Raw genomic sequence first — 15500 nt, 5'->3', positions numbered from 1 at the left:
CTGACCAATAAAATACCTTGGATGTTATTTTTTTATGGAAAAAGTCTTCTTTATTCGATACAAAAAAATTACACTTAAAAATGGTGGTGGTATATTTTCATATATCAAAAAGGGATATGAAACGTTAATGAAGTTGTTTTTTATATTTATATTCTAAAATGATTATTATTAAAAGCCTCTGCAATGTGCAAAAAAAAAAAGATTAAACAAACACTACAGGTGCAGAGTTCGGTGCCTTTTAGACAAAAACCTGCATCCAACTCTAAATAACTTTTGTAGAAAATTGTACAAAATAAAAATAAGGATTATAAAAAGGGAGGGAGACTTATTTTGGCAGTTCTTCAATGATGATACGGGAGACTGAATTCCATCCAGTAGAAGCATCTCCCCTGGGGTAGTCAGAGCAAGTCCCAACCCAGATGGCGATGTCCACCAAGCCGGCGTTGATCCCTTCACACAGACCTTCCACTGGTGAGACACAGATGCCACGTCACCACGGCAGACACAAACACTTTTGGACACAAGTACTTCACAAAAGTTCATTGCAAGCTCGTGCTATGTAATTAGATCTCAATAACATTTTTTGAAGAAAGGAAATTCTAAAAAATTAGATTTCATGCAGTCATTATACATTATAGGAAGTAAAATGGCTTTTTGCAGCTGGGCACTTGCTTCACAACACCTTAGCTATGTTCTGAGAGCAAAATACAGCTTAAACCACTGATGTGATGGTGGAAAGTATTTATAACCATAAGCCTGATAAAGTAATGCAACACTTGGTTTTATAAATACTTCTCGGAGTCTAAGTATCAACCAGCAGAAAGTATCAGCATTTCTAAAGTGCCAGACGTAAGCACCATGAAAAATAAGACAGTATGAAAGTACTGATTAATAAATAATTCTAATCCTGTTACTCTTTATAGTCAGTTGTGACAAGCAGAGTAAGAGAAGCTGGTGTTAACTGGCCACTTTTCTGCCTCTTCTTGGCATTATTTGGCTTCCTACAGCAGACATGCACTGTGCATTCAGTACCTGGGTCTGCTACCAGCCTCTCACCCATTCTGTTCATGCAGCACTGGCACACATACCTGAGGAGGTCCGGTGTATGTTGATAGTAGAATTCAGCTCTGGACTGCCTTGATCTAAGTATATTATGGCTTCAATGGGAAGTGGCCCAGCACATTCTGCTCCATTGAAAGTGAAGTACCAGCGCTGACAACAGGCGCTTCGGCACTTCAGCCGGAGCGATCCGCTGAAAAGGACTCTGAGAGCACTGTTGGAGCGCATCTTTGTGAACGTACATTCCTAGGAGGGACAAAAACATTTTGGTAGCAAACTCTGATTTTGAACCTACTGCCTAGAATCGCTTTCAGAATGTTTTAGTTCCTTCTCTCTGTGGGAAAAAAAAAAAAAAAAAGTCTGAAAAATACTTTGTGATGCAAAGATGCAAATCAGAAACTGCACCCCATAGCTGATAATGGAGAAGGGGGATCATGAGAATCCTTAATTTTATTTGGATAATACCTGTAGTTAAGTTGGTAACTGTCACCTTCTGGGGGCCTAGGTAAGGGGATATGAGCTGTCTGAAAGCTGCGCTCAAATTCTTGTATGAGTGGACAGTGCAGTTTCTGTCTGCAATACAACAACAACTGGATTTCATAAGGCTCACAAGATTTGTCTTGGTTAAAAAAAATAAAACAGGACTAAAGGAACTACTTAAACCCTGATTAAAAAACTTTAAAGAAATAGTTTCAGGTTTTAAGAGGGTTTAGGAATACTGAATCTTCCTGTAGAGGTGAAAACCTCCCCTGGCCCCGGACAGACAGAGGTGCTTGACAGGGCTCCTTTCAGCCCTGCGGTCACAGACCTAACCCTACGCAGGCACCACAGCCCCATCACTCTTTGGAATGCCACTACAGAAACTGACAAGTGGGCACATGGCTGCTGAACACGGCCGAGATGGACCTGAAGCAAAGAACCTGAGGAGTCCATCCTCAAATTTCAAAAGAGGCTGCAACAGGAAACGTACCAGGAGCTGTATGGCATTTATGTTACCCTGCCACGATTTCAGATCTTAAAGCCTCCGCGGTATCGCTGGAGCCAGCTTACCGCTATTTTCCCCAGGTCTATGCCGTAGTTCAGTGCACTCCACGAGCACTGCTTGAAGTTGGGCGTCCAGGACTCCTCAATGCTCTCCCTCATGCACTCGCCCTTTTCTCCCTTGGGCCCGTCCCGCCCCGGGATTCCCGGTGTCCCCGGGATCCCGTTGGTTCCAGGGCTGCCGTCCCGTCCGGGGACGCCGCTGGGGCCCTGCAGGCAGACGCCGTTGTACTGAAAGAGAGGCAGAGCTTGCTGAGCAGCCAAGAAAAACACAAACAACAAAAGTACAAAAGAAACCCCGCTGTGATAGAATCACAGAATATCCCAAAACTAGGCAGGGACCCAGAGGGATCACTGAGTCCAACTCCCAGCTCCACACAGAACCACCCCAAATCCAAACCCAGTGTCTGAGAGCGCTGCCCAAACGCTCCCTGAACTCCGGCACTCGGGGCCGTGCCCACTGCCCTGTGCAGCCCGTTCCGTGCCCACCGCCCTGTGGTGCAGCCCCTGTCCCTGACCCCCACCCGCCCCTCCCCTGACGCAGCTCCATGCCGTTCCCTCGGGCCCTGTCGCTGTCACACAGAGCAGAGCTCAGCGCTGCCCCTCCGTTCCCTGTGAGGAGCTGCAGCCGCCATCAGGCCTCCCCTCAGCTCCTCTGCTCTGGGCTGCGCAAACACAGCGGCCTCAGCGCTCCTTGTACATCTCGCCCTCCAGCCCCATCCCCATCTCCGTAGCCCTCCTTTGGACACGCTCTGATAGTTTTGTCAGTGCAGGCGGTGCCCAAACCTGCACACGGTGCTCAAGGTGAGGCCGCAGAGAGCAGAGTAGGAACAGCTAATGGCTTACTTCCAGATGACTGAGAAAATGGTTCCAGTAGAGGAAGCAGACCATCAAGAAGTGGTGCTAAGCTGCCCCTGATTCCCATCTGTCCCTTTCTCCCCCGTTCCAAAAGCAGTGCTCGTGTCACAACCCAGCCCCACACTAACAGATGTCCCCGGGGCTCTCTGGGAACCTCCTTATTTAGGGGCTGTTGATTTTGTCCTACACTCAGGTGCAAGACCAGCATGGCCACTGAGGGCCTGGCAGCAGCACAATAACAGTAACTATTTGACAAAACAAATTCTCAGCTACTTTTCAACACAGTCACCACCGTTTGCTGTGCATTTTCACCTGCAGTGAACAAGAGCCTGCACGCTGTGCTTGTAAACACCTGCACCAGCAGAGGTGACCCACTGCCACACATCACCCCCCACCTCACTGTGCTCACATCCACTGCCTGGTCCCCAGAAACATTCAGCAAGCGCTGATGAATGCCAACGAGTGCCGTTTGTCCACGTGGAGGAACTCAGCGACACACCTTTGCTACCTACACACTTCCATGTCAGACTCCATTTGTCAGACCGCCCCCCTGCCGTCTGTCACACAGCAGTAACACGTAACGGGATACCGGCAGGAAGGTTCAGCCTCTACTGCCATAGCACAACATCCCCCTCTACGCCGTGGAGGCATTACTTGCGGACCAAAACGCCGCGAAGGCATTCCCTCATTCACAGCGCAGCCTGGCCGCGATCCCGCAGCCTCCCTACGCGCATCTGCCCGCGGCCCCGCTTCACGCGGCACGAGAGCCGCCAAAGCGCCGCAGCGCCGGGCCGAGCCGCGCCGTGCGGCCGCCAGGGGTCAGGGCCGGGCCGGGCCGGGGCCGCGGCAGGAGCTGTCAGCGCGGTGCCTCGCTCCCCTGCAGGAGCCGCGCCGCTCCGCCTGCCGGACCCTCCCGCCGCTCGGCGCTCTGCGGCGGCCCCGCTCCGCACGCCGTTCCGCTCCCGCAGTGAAAACGAAGCGCCGTGCGGCGGGTTAGCGCGGCGGTGCTCCCCGCGCTGCCCGGCACCGTCCGAGCGGAACGCGGTTCCTGCGGGCGGTGAGCGGCGGCCCCGCGGCTCCCGGCGGCGGCCCCGCGTTCCGAGGGCCGGAAAATCCCCCTCCTCCCTTCTGCCCCCGAGGTGCGGCGGGCCCGGCGCTCAGGTGTCCGGTTGCAGCGGAGCTGCGGTGGGGTTGGAAGCAGAGGCGGCGGACGCGGAGGGAAGCGGCAACGCCGCCGCGAGCGGGCGGCCCTCCGCTCCTTTCTCCGCTCGCGGCCGGCTGTGGGTTCGGCGCTCGAGCCCTCGAGTAACGGAGCGGCTGAGAGACCCCCGAACCTCCCCGACCCCCCGCCTTCCGCAGCCCCGGCTCTGCCCGAACGGCCGCCGGCCGAGCAGAGCAGCCCCGCGCCCGCCGCCCCGCTCCGCTCACCGCTTCCAGCACCTCCCGCGGCCGCGCCGCTCGCTGTTTGCCCCGCGGGCTGTCGGCGAGCCCCGAGCCCAGCAGCAGCGCCAGGAGCAGCAGCGGGGCGCGGCGCATGGCGGGGCCCGGCCGTGCCTCTCCGCCGCCGGCGATGAATGAGGCTTTCACGGCCCCGAGCCCCGCTCCCTCCCCCGGGGCCGGCGCGTTCCACCCGCAGCCGAGCGGGGGCGGCGCCGGCCGCGGCAGCCATTGGCACGGGCCGGGGGCTCCCGCCCCCCCGGTGCTGTGCGCGGGTACCCGGCTCGCACGGCCCGGCGGCGTGCCCGTAAGGCGGCCGTGCGGCGTGGTGAATGCCCCGTTACGGCGGCTGTGACGCCCATCTGTACGCGTTTCCCCACCTGGGTTTGATAACCGTGAGAGTTTGGGCCCGGCTAGAAGCTTTCAAATCCCCGCGTCTCGACTTTTCCTGTAAAAGAAGGTTCTACAAAGAGCGGCGGGACGTCTGCTCTGAGTTCCTTGTGCTGAACCAACTTGTGGTGTGTTACTGCCTGGAAACAAAGACGGTGAGGGGGTCACGGCGATGAAGAGGGGCCTGGAGCATCTCCCATATGAAAGGCTGAGAGCTCCGGGGCTGTTCAGTCTGGAGGAGGGAAGGCTGAGAGGGCATCGCATCAATGCTTATAAATATCTAAAGGGGAGTCGAATGAACAGAACAAGGGACAACGGGCAGAAACCACAACACGGGAAGTTCCTTACAAACACAAGGATGAGTTTCGTTACTGTGAGAGTGACAGAGCACTGGAGCAGGCTGCACACAGAGGCTGTGGACTCTCCTGCTCTGGAGATACTCAAAGCCCACCTGGGTGCTTTCCTGTGGGACTGCTGCAAGGGGCTGCTGTAGCGGGGGGTTTGACTGGGTGATACCCAGAGGTCCCCTCCAACCACTGCAGTTCTGTGATTCTGTGTAGTTCTGTGTAAGCAGAAATAACAGCACTCTCTCCAGCTGGGTCCAGCCTGATCAAGCTCTGCCATCTGCCAGACCTATGCCCCATGCTTCCAGCTCCTTTAAATGCAGTTCATGCTTAAGGGCAGTTGTTGTTGCCATGTTTCTGGAACCCTCAACTGAATCAGAAATGCTGGTCTGCTCTACATTAACTATGTCCGGGACAACAGGGTCTGTTGTAATAAACTTACCTGAACATCTTCATATGAGGATCCATCTCAAATCAACCAGCAATTCCTTTGTCTTACCTGTACAGCCATATAATGCAGAACTTTAATACAGCTTTACAGCAAAGATGATGAGGCCCCATGTGCCCATCATTTACATGTCACCAAACCTCCTGCTCCAGCCCTGCTCACTGCGGCCCTGCAGCTGCCCAGTTACTGCAGTGCTTCCAGCACCTCCTGAGCCTTGCCCGCACCCCAAAACCAGCTGCAAAATCCCAGGGAGGAGATTGGAACATGTTGTGCAGAGAGAAGGTGGATGCCCCATCCCTGGAGATATGCAAGGTCAGGCTGGACAGGGCTCTGAGCACCCTGATCGAGCTGTCAGTGTTCCTGTTTGTTGCTTGGAAGTTGGACCAGGTGACCTTTAAGGGTCCTTTCCAACCCAAAGGATGCTGTGATTCTCTATGCTCATACACCCCAGTGTTTCCATTCACTTCAGGTATTAAAGGTTTAAATTCAGTGCTCTGCATTCCTTGGGCAAAATCCTCCAGTGTGCTGTTCATTAGGGTTGAGTTTGAACTGGACCAGAAAATAATTGGTATTATTGGTCTTCTGAAACAACTTCAGTAGGAAGGATGAGCAGCCTTCTCTGATGGAAGCCCACTGCCTGTGGTTGGTGTGGAGCCTAGGACTCAAAGTCTGAGCCTCAGTCCAGGCCTGGCAGAATGGCCCCACAGCCAGCAGCAGAGCCTGGCAGTGCAGCTCAGCTCCCTGCCCCTCCTAATGTGGGAGGGAAGACTGCACCTCTCAGAGGGGGTTTCTCCTCAGATAGGAACTGCATCACTGCTGACTTTCCAAAGCCAGGCCTAGGTGCCTGAATACTGCAGTGGTTCTGAAGCACAAACTGCAGCAGGCCAGCTTAGGGAAGCACCAGTCCCACACCTCCCATCTGCTGTAACTCCTCATGAGCCCCCATCCTATTGCTGTTGGGGGTCCTGGCACTGCCCTGCAGCCCTTGGCAGTCCTGAGTGTGTCACAGGCTGACGTGTTGGGCCCAGCTCTGCGGCACTCAGCCTCCTCACGGAGCCACCCTCGGTGCCTTCCTTCAGCAGTGCAGCTCATAATTCAGCTCCTGTTCACTCAGGGCCAGCAGAGCACAAGGGGCTCTGTGTGCAGAGGGGGCAGCGGAGCTCGCCTTCAGGAACAGGCACCTCACTGCTTCCACCACCAAATGGAGCTGCATGAAATCAAGGGGACCGCTGCCTTTTTAACAGCTTTTAACTTACATATTTTGCTTACATCACACTTTTGATATTTTATCCTAATCCCAAACTCCTCTCCCTCTGGCTTGTTGCTTTGCTAGCACAGATGTACCTCTGTGAAAAATCTTCCCACAGCTTGTACATAAACACTGTGGTGGTGTAGCCACAGCAGTACCACGACTTAACATTGGAATCTGAAGAACTCGTTTGAGGAAGATTTTTTGTGGGATTATAACATTCAGTAATGTCCTATCTCAGCCTTTCAGAAAAAAAGCATAGAAGTGTAAATTATTTCAGTATTTTACTTTCTGAGACTCTTGACCTCTAGGTGAAGGTCAAGGCATGCTGATGGATCACTGTGTAAACCATGGAGAAGAGCTGATTGTCTGAATGGCAGGCAGCAGGCCAGAGTTAGGAGCAGAATAACAGTATGATGAGGGCTGGAGGCACACAGCTGTCCCACACTGACTCCTCAGGTCTGTGCTGATGGAAACCCCGTGTCCCTGCACAGGGGACAGTGTCCTGCGTGTGAGATGGGGGTTGCACAGTTGGTGGGTGTCTGCCCTTCCCTCAGGACAGCTGAACCACTTTGAACCACCACCTGGCAGTTTCTCACACCATTACTATAAGACACACTATTTTTGCACAATAGAAACACTATGGAAGGGATTTGCATTCTTTGCTACTCATATTAATTACATTTTCTATCAAAATAAGCCTTTAATATAGGACACAGATCAGACACCAAAGAGCTCGTCTTGTAGAGAAACAGCTCCTTTGTTGCTGGAGGTGTTAGTGCTGTCTGGGTAGTCAGCAGACCTACAGCTCCATTTCCCTCTAGATGCTATGTTTACAGAAATCATTTAGTCCTCAAATGTGTTAAACTGCATACAGCTCATACATTGTCAGAATCCTGTCTGCCCTAGGAGAGATGTCTGCAGCCCTTCTGTCAAAGCAGAGTCAGTGGGCTTGGGCTGCTCAGGACTCGTGCCCATGGCAGAGGGGTCCTCACTTAAATTCTTGACAAGGATGGGGATTGCAGAGAGCAGAATAAATGTACAGATGGACCCCCAGGGAATCAGCACGAATAAGGGGGGAGCTGAGGCCTGGAAGAAGCGTTTGTTTGTTAGAGTGGTTGTGAATTAACTGATGGAAAGAGAGTTATTTGGCTGTCTGAATTGTTAATGAGTAGCAAAGCCTTTTTTGGAATGGAAAAGCTGACTTTTTTCAGGTCCTGCCCTGATAAACAGTTACTAGAATGTGAAATGCCGAGCTCCATTCAGACAGCAAGGCTTCTTCAATAAAGGGAATGCTCTTGTTTTTTTCTACACCGTTCATTTCATGACATAGGTCTGCCCTTCCAATTCTGGAAAACGGTAACTCAAATCAGCAATGGTCCCAAAATTAAAAGAACTTCGAAATGCAGCTACAGCAGCTGCATCTATCAGTTGCATAAAGCTAGCCCAAGGATATGATAAAGCTAGCCCAAGGATATGGCAACAGATAAACCCCGGCATTAAAATGGTTGCATATGCTGAATTACAAACCATATTTCACTTGCATCCTAACCTCACTATGGCAATGGCACTGGAAATGGTCACGCCCAGCGCTGTCCCACATGGAGATGACACTGTGTTCTGAGCAGAACAATTCACATTCCTGTGAATAAGGAGTCTTTTTGAGACTTTCCTTGGTTTATATTTTTTTACAGTGCGTGCTCACCTAACTGTGCTTTTCTGTATCAAAATGGTTTCTAGTACGGTTTCTGTACTTCCGTCCTTGTAGCTTTGCTGTAATGACTGCACCTCTCATTTGATTAAAAAGCTACATCTCATGAATGAGTTCACAGCTTCCCATCATCAATATATTTAATGCTGTTTTAAAAGGTGATGTATTTCCTTATTTTTTTTATTGTCTCTCCTTGTAGGAAAAACCACTGGCTCAGTGAGTTTCTTCTTTCCCTGGGGAACTTCTTCCTGATAAGCAGCTTCTCTCTGTGCCCATTCTCAGGATGATCTTGCCTCCTAAAATCACATTTTAGGAAAAACAGCTCCCTGCCATTTCTGAGCTGAGTCCTGACTTGACCCAGCCCAACACATTTACATCATATCCACTCACCTGACATCGTAGGAGCCGATCTGTGACATCTCTCATGTTTCAGGAACTCCTGATTAGCTTTAGCCATCAAACTAATTAGACAACTCACTAATCATTGCCTCAGGGACATCATCTGGCAGTTTTCTATGGTCAGGCAAAACACAGTGGGATGCTTATCATCTTCATAAAAACAAGGATACTTTGCTCACCCTGCATACATGGCCAACTTGGAACAAAGTTTTTCCTGTTAAGATCCCATTGGTGGCCATGTCTAATGACCCCACCATCACCACCATCATCTGTTACTTATACATTTACTTCATAGTTCATAGAAGTGTAATTTCTTATTGCTCTTTTTTTTTTTTTTTTTTTTCCCACTTCACACATCCAGAGTCCTAAAGTACCATTTTATTCATCTGTAACACAACCCCCACACCCCCAGTGTTCTTACCTGCCCACACTGCTGTATGTGAGAGCACGCTCTGGGCTGGAGAGCTGTGTCCCTCCAACCCACATGTGTGCACTGAGCACTTTCACAAAACCTGTCTTCCAGACAGCTCTTCTGGCAGGAGCTCCTCAGCCACTCTCTCCTTTTCGGCTCCTGTTTATGCTGAGACACCATAGAATCATAGAATCACCAAGGTTGGAAAAGATTTCCAAGATCATCCGGTCCAACCGTCCACCTACCCCCACTATTCCCCACTAAACCATGTTCCTCAGTACAACATCTAAACATTTCTTGAGCACATCCATAGATGGTGACTCCACCACCTCTCTGGGTAACCCATTCCAGTGCCTGACCACTCTCTTGGAGAAGCATTTCCTAGCCACCTCTCAGCCACTTGTAGGAGGAGCGTCATGGGGGGCCAAGACGCTCACATTTGCCATTAGTTTAACCAGTAAGACCTGACGTAGAGCAAACTTTTGTTTTAGGTTCACTTCTGATGAACAGAACTGAAATGCAGAAATGAGCATTAATGAAGAATTCAAATATAAATGTCTTGGCATGTTTTTAATCTTTTAATTACACTTTTCATCTCAAATACTTTCAATAGGAAGCAAAATCCAGTTGTTATACAGAAGCGGGTTTAATAGATGTACATCAGAGAGACAGATCCAGCTCCACTTGCAGGGGGACAAAGCAGGCAGCTTACAGAGGTGTGGTACAACTTGCCCAAATTCTTCAGGGCTTTTTTTAAAGATCATACTTAACCTTCTGTCTGTTAAAAAAAAAGGGGGTAAGTACCATAAACCTTCCTCAGCCCTTCCCCAGCCCTTCCCCCAAAAAAGTGCAAAAAATGCAGAATGCAGGAAATAACATTTATACCCATGAGACTCTAAAATATCTCTGGTGCCAGCTGTCTGGCTTTCTGCAAACACCAATGTTACACTGGCAGAGACCTCTGTGGTCAGGTACTGCGGTCAGCAAGCAGTGAAATGCAGGGATTCCTTCCATGCAGCATCCTGGAACTGCATGCTGAGCTGGGTGGTCAGACTGCAAGGGGGAACGAAGCTTCTTACCCTACTCAGCCAGCTTGGTCAGTGCTTTGTAGAAGGTTAAACTTATTTTTATTAAAGACACTCAGTTCTTTGCTTCTGAAACTCAGTTATATCTGACCACCTTTATACGAAGTGCATCCAATAAAGAAAAACCCTCTGTAATTCAGCTGAGCAATTGGCAAAGTAGGATTAATTAATTAGGGCTCCATACACAGACTGGGTTTCTTCTTGTTGTTTTTTTTTTTCTTTTTGAAGTTTAGAAAGTGAAAAGGATTTTCAGAGATATGAAATACTGCAGATTTCTTGTTACCACAGCTCTAACGTTAGAACTAAAAATACAACCACCACCATTGTGGCCATGTCCTAACTCAGTTTTATACATTCCAACCATTCTGTTCATAAACAATCTGGGTATTGCTTCATTTTACAGTCTGAGTTCTATCCCGACTTTCATAAAGATCAGCAAAACAGGACATTAAAATAGAGGATGCACAAAACCTAGCAAAATTACTGTGTTGTTAGCTTCAGGCACTATTCACATCACAAATCAAACATGATTTGGTATATCAAATTTACCTTGGGACTTGAAAACAGGGTGTAATGCATAATTTGAAGTGATTTGTGGCAGATCTGTTAAGAGAGAGGAGAGGTAAGACCATTCAGCACACAGGCTTTGAGCCTGGAGCTGGCGGTGCTCTCAGACTCAGCTCCCTGCAAACACAGGCAGGGAACGACACTGCTGACAGTCGCACATTGGTAAAATCACACTGCTTGCAGTCACTGTGCACCTTCTGGAAGATACCCAGCCTTGATTGAATGTTGGAGATGTTACAGTAAACATTATTCTTACCGTTTAAGAAGAAGCCTTTGGTACAAATTACCTATTTTCAGCTTTAACCACTTGATTGCGATAACATGAAATCAAAAGTGCCTGGGTTATTTGCAAGGTAAACAATGTTTATAAGCTTCTTTATAGCCCATCGCTGTCAGGCAGGCTTCTACATCCTGACTCATCTCTGCATCTCTTTCAATTTTCCACCCACCACCACTTCTGGAGGCACTCCAACAGCTGTCTGAATTCAGCTACCACTTAGCAGTTCCAAGGTTGAAACACCTGGAAATCGCAGGCAGAAGGCCCCAGTAATTCATGAATGCTCTAGAAAACGATTGCTTCACTTGAACTGCTTCACAGTTACTTCACTTGAAACAAACATTACTGATACTCTTTAGTTAGCATTTGGAAAGTGCATGTATTTCTAAGCCCAATGCTTTGCTGTAACATCAAATTTACTGCCCACTCATCTTCTAAAAGCAGTTACCAAGAGTGCAACTTTTTCCTCCCCATCACAGAATGGCCAGGTTTGAAAGGGACCTCAAGGATCATGAATCTCCAACCCCCCTGCCACATGCAGGGCCACCAACCTCCTCATTTAACACTAGACCAGACTGCCCAGGGCCCCATCCAATCTGGCCTTGAACACCTCCAGGGACGGGGCATCCACAACCTCTCTGGGCAGCCTGTTCCAGCACCTCACCACTCCCATAGTGAAGAACTTATCTAAGGCCAGGAAATAGTATACGCATTAAAAACATCTACACAATTATTTTAAGCAGGTTACAGCAATAGCTCATTGTGGAAATAGATATCCTATGTAGGGTGAAGGAGCCCTTAAACAGGAGGTCATGGAGAAAAGAACACCATAACTGCTCAGGTGGAAGCTGCAGATCACTTTCTCACTCTTTCATAACTGTGTTCATCTGAACCATTCCCACCACTGTCCTGTCTCCGTTCTTCTCCAGGAGGAACAAAAGGACTGCAATACTTACTACCTCATACAGCCCTAAGTCAGAATACATCAAAGTGTCTTAGGTGCAGAAATGCCCCATAACAGAAAAACAAACATGCCGAGTCTAGTTAATAGAAATATCAACTCAAGTTTTTCCTATACAACAGTTTATTACTAACAAAGACAGTAATAACCAAAGCACTGAACACATGTATGAAGTTACCCATTTACAAACAGAACGGAAAGAAGAGTACTTGGTGTGCATTTCCACAGACTGTTCAGGCTCTTCCCACTGTCCTCGGCAGTGAGAATACTAGGTATTGTTAGCAGGGAAATTACAAAAGAAATAGTACATCCTATTTTAGACAATAAATTACAAATGCTAAAATGCACACAACAGTATAAAAGTAAATACATTCTATTTGTAATGCATTGTCAATAAAACAAGCAACTTTGGCTTATTCAGTGTTTGTATGACTTTTGTGCCATGCAATTTTGCTCCACGGTCCAAAGCATCACCTCAAGCACTGCACAAACTGCAACAACACTGCTCGGCACAGTAGCAAAACCAGAACATCAACTAAGAGCAATTTTCCTGCTGGCAATCAAACAGAAGATGCTTAACATTCTCATAAAATGCACTCAGCTTTTGGTTCACTGGAGCCACGATTCTTAAAAGCTGAAGAACCCAACTCACCCACATCAGCAGGACCTGCTCTTGTGCTGCTCTACCCTAAGAGAAGCTTTAGAAGTTTTAAGGCCTTTCTGAGTAACAAAAATTATATTGCTGTAGCGTGTAGAAAAGTAAGACTCTGTAGAAACAGCATTAAGGTCTTGTTTTAAATAAATGTATTGTTAAACAAACCTGCATATTAACATAACTTTATTTTCTGCAAGGTACCTCCCTACAGAATTAAAATATATATATCAAGTGACTTGCATAGAAACAGAAGAGAAGTATACTGTCACTGCAGCTCTGGGAAGAACACCACCAACACCCAACAAACATGTACTTCAGATTCTGTCCCCATGCTGTGCAGGATCTGAAGCACTCCCGTTTGGCACAATGCCCCAGGACAGCACAGCAGGAGATGCTGAAAGCAGCACTTTCCTGAAGCAGCGCTGCACCTCAGGCCCTGTCCCTGAAGAGAAATGTAGAGCTGTCTGCCCAGCCTTGCCCAAATGTGCAGGGTATGGTGGAGCTTTGCACCTGCTTTACTCACAACTAAATAACATTGCCCGATCATCACAGAACTGCTGACTTCAGTAGCATCCGACAGAAGCACGGGAACTTGACCACATTTGTACAATACATACAAAACAGCAGCTCTAAATATAGGCCTTATGCAGTCAGTTATTTACATAATTCATTTCTATGTACAAAATAAATCATTTCGATTTCAGATTCAGTGTAAAAACTACCATAAAACAGTGCTATGAATGACACATCATGACAATTTAGAGAGTAACTTTTTGCATCTCTTAAAGTGATAATGCTGTTTAATAGGTAGTAAAAAAGGAAAAAGTAAAAAACTTGTAAGATATCAAAGCTGCAGATTGACATCTTACACCTTGAAAAGTAACAGTGCTTTTTCTGCATTATTTCAATGCAATTTATTTAATAGTGTTCTTTGCATAGGGAATAATATTTCTCTCATCTCCTTAAATTACTACTAAGCAATCCAGCTGTGTCCCATATAACTTCAATTTCCATTACTCCTGGATGGGTATAAATACAATACATTATTGCCAGTTGTCCCCAATACAAAACTTACATTTTTATAAGTGCAAAACAAGATGTGTCTGATTTTCAGTAAGGCACAGAACGTCTGCTGTTTTCAGTGTAACAAAATCCACATCAGTTTAATACATGGAAAGAGTTCATATAAAAACATCAGTCTTTCAATGGTTTGAACTGTTTCCTGAATCCAGCTCCTTCCTGCCGTCTGCGGCCGAGTAGACAAGCAGTGATATGGAGCCTGACTGGGAGATGTCTGCTATTTGGGAACTGCTGCTCTGTAATGGAGGAGACTCAATAAAATCATTCCTGGGAGTTACCCTGTCAAGTAATGAGAAATAAAACCATCCATTTTAAGCACAATGCATTAGGCTGGAAAAAAAAAACCACACAGTTTTTAGCACTAAACTGTTAATATCTAAAGCTATTTTCCTATACAGGGAACACAATGGGGGTTTTGTAGGCTACTTCAAGATTCCCCCACTCTCCCCTTCTTCAGACTTCTCTAAAAATGACTGTATTGCAACCAAATTTCTCGAGGATCAACAGCTCAAAATTATCCTGCAAGCTGAAGCTCCAGCATTTGACATTTAAAAGGAAAAAGAATCCCAAACCCCCAGTAAAACAGCCCATATGCTAAAGATACACAGTCAAAGTTCGCAGGAATTACAGTACTTAACAGCTACTCAGGGTTAACTGCACACTGATTCTTCATAGAGAAGAAGTAGAAATAATGATAATAGACATTAAAAAAAAAAAAAAGAGCAAAGGAATCTCACCTGCCTTCACCAATTCTCTTCAGGCTCTCAGACAAGCTACTCATATCACACGTGCTGTCTGCTTTGTTTCTTTTTTCCACCTGATCCACGGTCAGTTTAGAAATACTTAACATTTGATTTCCACTGTTTTCACCTTCCTCAGCTTTTTGGGCTGATGTTCCATCCGCCTCCATCTCTTTCTCAGATGTCTCTGGAGAAGTTTTAATTTCTGCAACAGTTTCTTGGCTCAGGTAATCGTGATTGGTGATTGCTACTGCAGAAGTCCCATGATTTGTTGTGCCACCTGTGCTAGTTCCCATTGACTTAGAAATTACTTTCAATCTGTGTGAACTTGATTTGTAGTGCTTCTTCTTATGCTTAACTTTGGAATTGTGCCTCAAGAAAAATTCACATGATTCTTGCAGTACTCTTCGACTCTCACTGATTGGACTGAAAGAAAACACATACACAGAACTGAATTAACCTGATATATAAGTTGATAACCTGAAATATAACTTGGTACACCAAAATGTAAAAGAACAGCAACAGTGATGTAATCTGAGCTGGATGTTAATGAACACAAGGAAAACAACTGTATGAGAAAAGAGGAGAAAAATGTGTAATGGTTCCAAAGTAATTATGTCTGTGGAACAATTAAACAAAGCCGATTTCTACATTTCTTACTTCTGCAAGTAGGTCCAATGCCTTCAGTAAGTCAGTCATCTAAGAGAGGAAAGCAGGATTAGCTCATAAGCAGCTGTATTACCAAATTAACTCCATGCAACTTTGTTCAAGTGAAAAAATGGTGGGT

General features: G+C 47.2%; 2 protein-coding genes across 5 annotated transcripts in view; both read right to left on the bottom strand.

The window, feature by feature from the left end:
• Positions 1-91: 91 nt before the first annotated feature.
• On the bottom strand, positions 92-4553 carry CTHRC1 (collagen triple helix repeat containing 1). Its single transcript, XM_031591114.2, has 4 exons — positions 4387-4553; positions 2110-2331; positions 1089-1305; positions 92-468 (listed from the first exon to the last, which is right to left on the bottom strand). Exons 1-4 carry the CDS (start codon positions 4492-4494, stop codon positions 326-328), a joined length of 690 nt encoding a protein of 229 aa, XP_031446974.1. The 5' UTR covers positions 4495-4553; the 3' UTR covers positions 92-325.
• Positions 4554-9901: 5348 nt separating this feature from the next.
• The window catches only part of FZD6 (frizzled class receptor 6), a 32672-nt gene continuing 27073 nt past the window's right edge, over positions 9902-15500 (bottom strand). For all 4 annotated transcript variants that reach the window (XM_031591111.2, XM_090137863.1, XM_090137864.1 and 1 more), the window contains exons 6-7: positions 14711-15139; positions 9902-14252 (exon numbers count right to left, since the gene is read on the bottom strand). In XM_031591111.2, the coding sequence (XP_031446971.1) occupies positions 14096-14252; positions 14711-15139 (586 nt within the window). In that variant the 3' untranslated portion in view covers positions 9902-14095. The remainder of the gene's footprint in view (positions 14253-14710; positions 15140-15500) is intronic.

The sequence above is a fragment of the Phasianus colchicus genome, chromosome 3 (genome assembly GCF_987193195.1).
Source record: "Phasianus colchicus chromosome 3, bPhaCol1.hap1.1, whole genome shotgun sequence".
NCBI classification, from domain to species: Eukaryota; Metazoa; Chordata; class Aves; order Galliformes; family Phasianidae; genus Phasianus; species Phasianus colchicus.
The sequence above is the reverse complement of the archived record's forward strand: the minus strand, read 5'-3'. Positions and strand labels throughout refer to the sequence as shown.

Excerpts from the sequence above, each read along its gene's own strand:
- CTHRC1 (XM_031591114.2), bottom strand. The coding sequence starts at position 4,494 with ATGCGCCGCGCCCCGCTGCTGCTCCTGGCGCTGCTGCTGGGCTCGGGG. Across the intron at positions 1,306-2,109 it reads TAGACCTGGGGAAAATAGCG|GAATGTACGTTCACAAAGAT; the intron begins GTAAGCTGGCTC and ends TGTCCCTCCTAG. Across the intron at positions 469-1,088 it reads CATACACCGGACCTCCTCAG|TGGAAGGTCTGTGTGAAGGG; the intron begins GTATGTGTGCCA and ends GTGTCTCACCAG.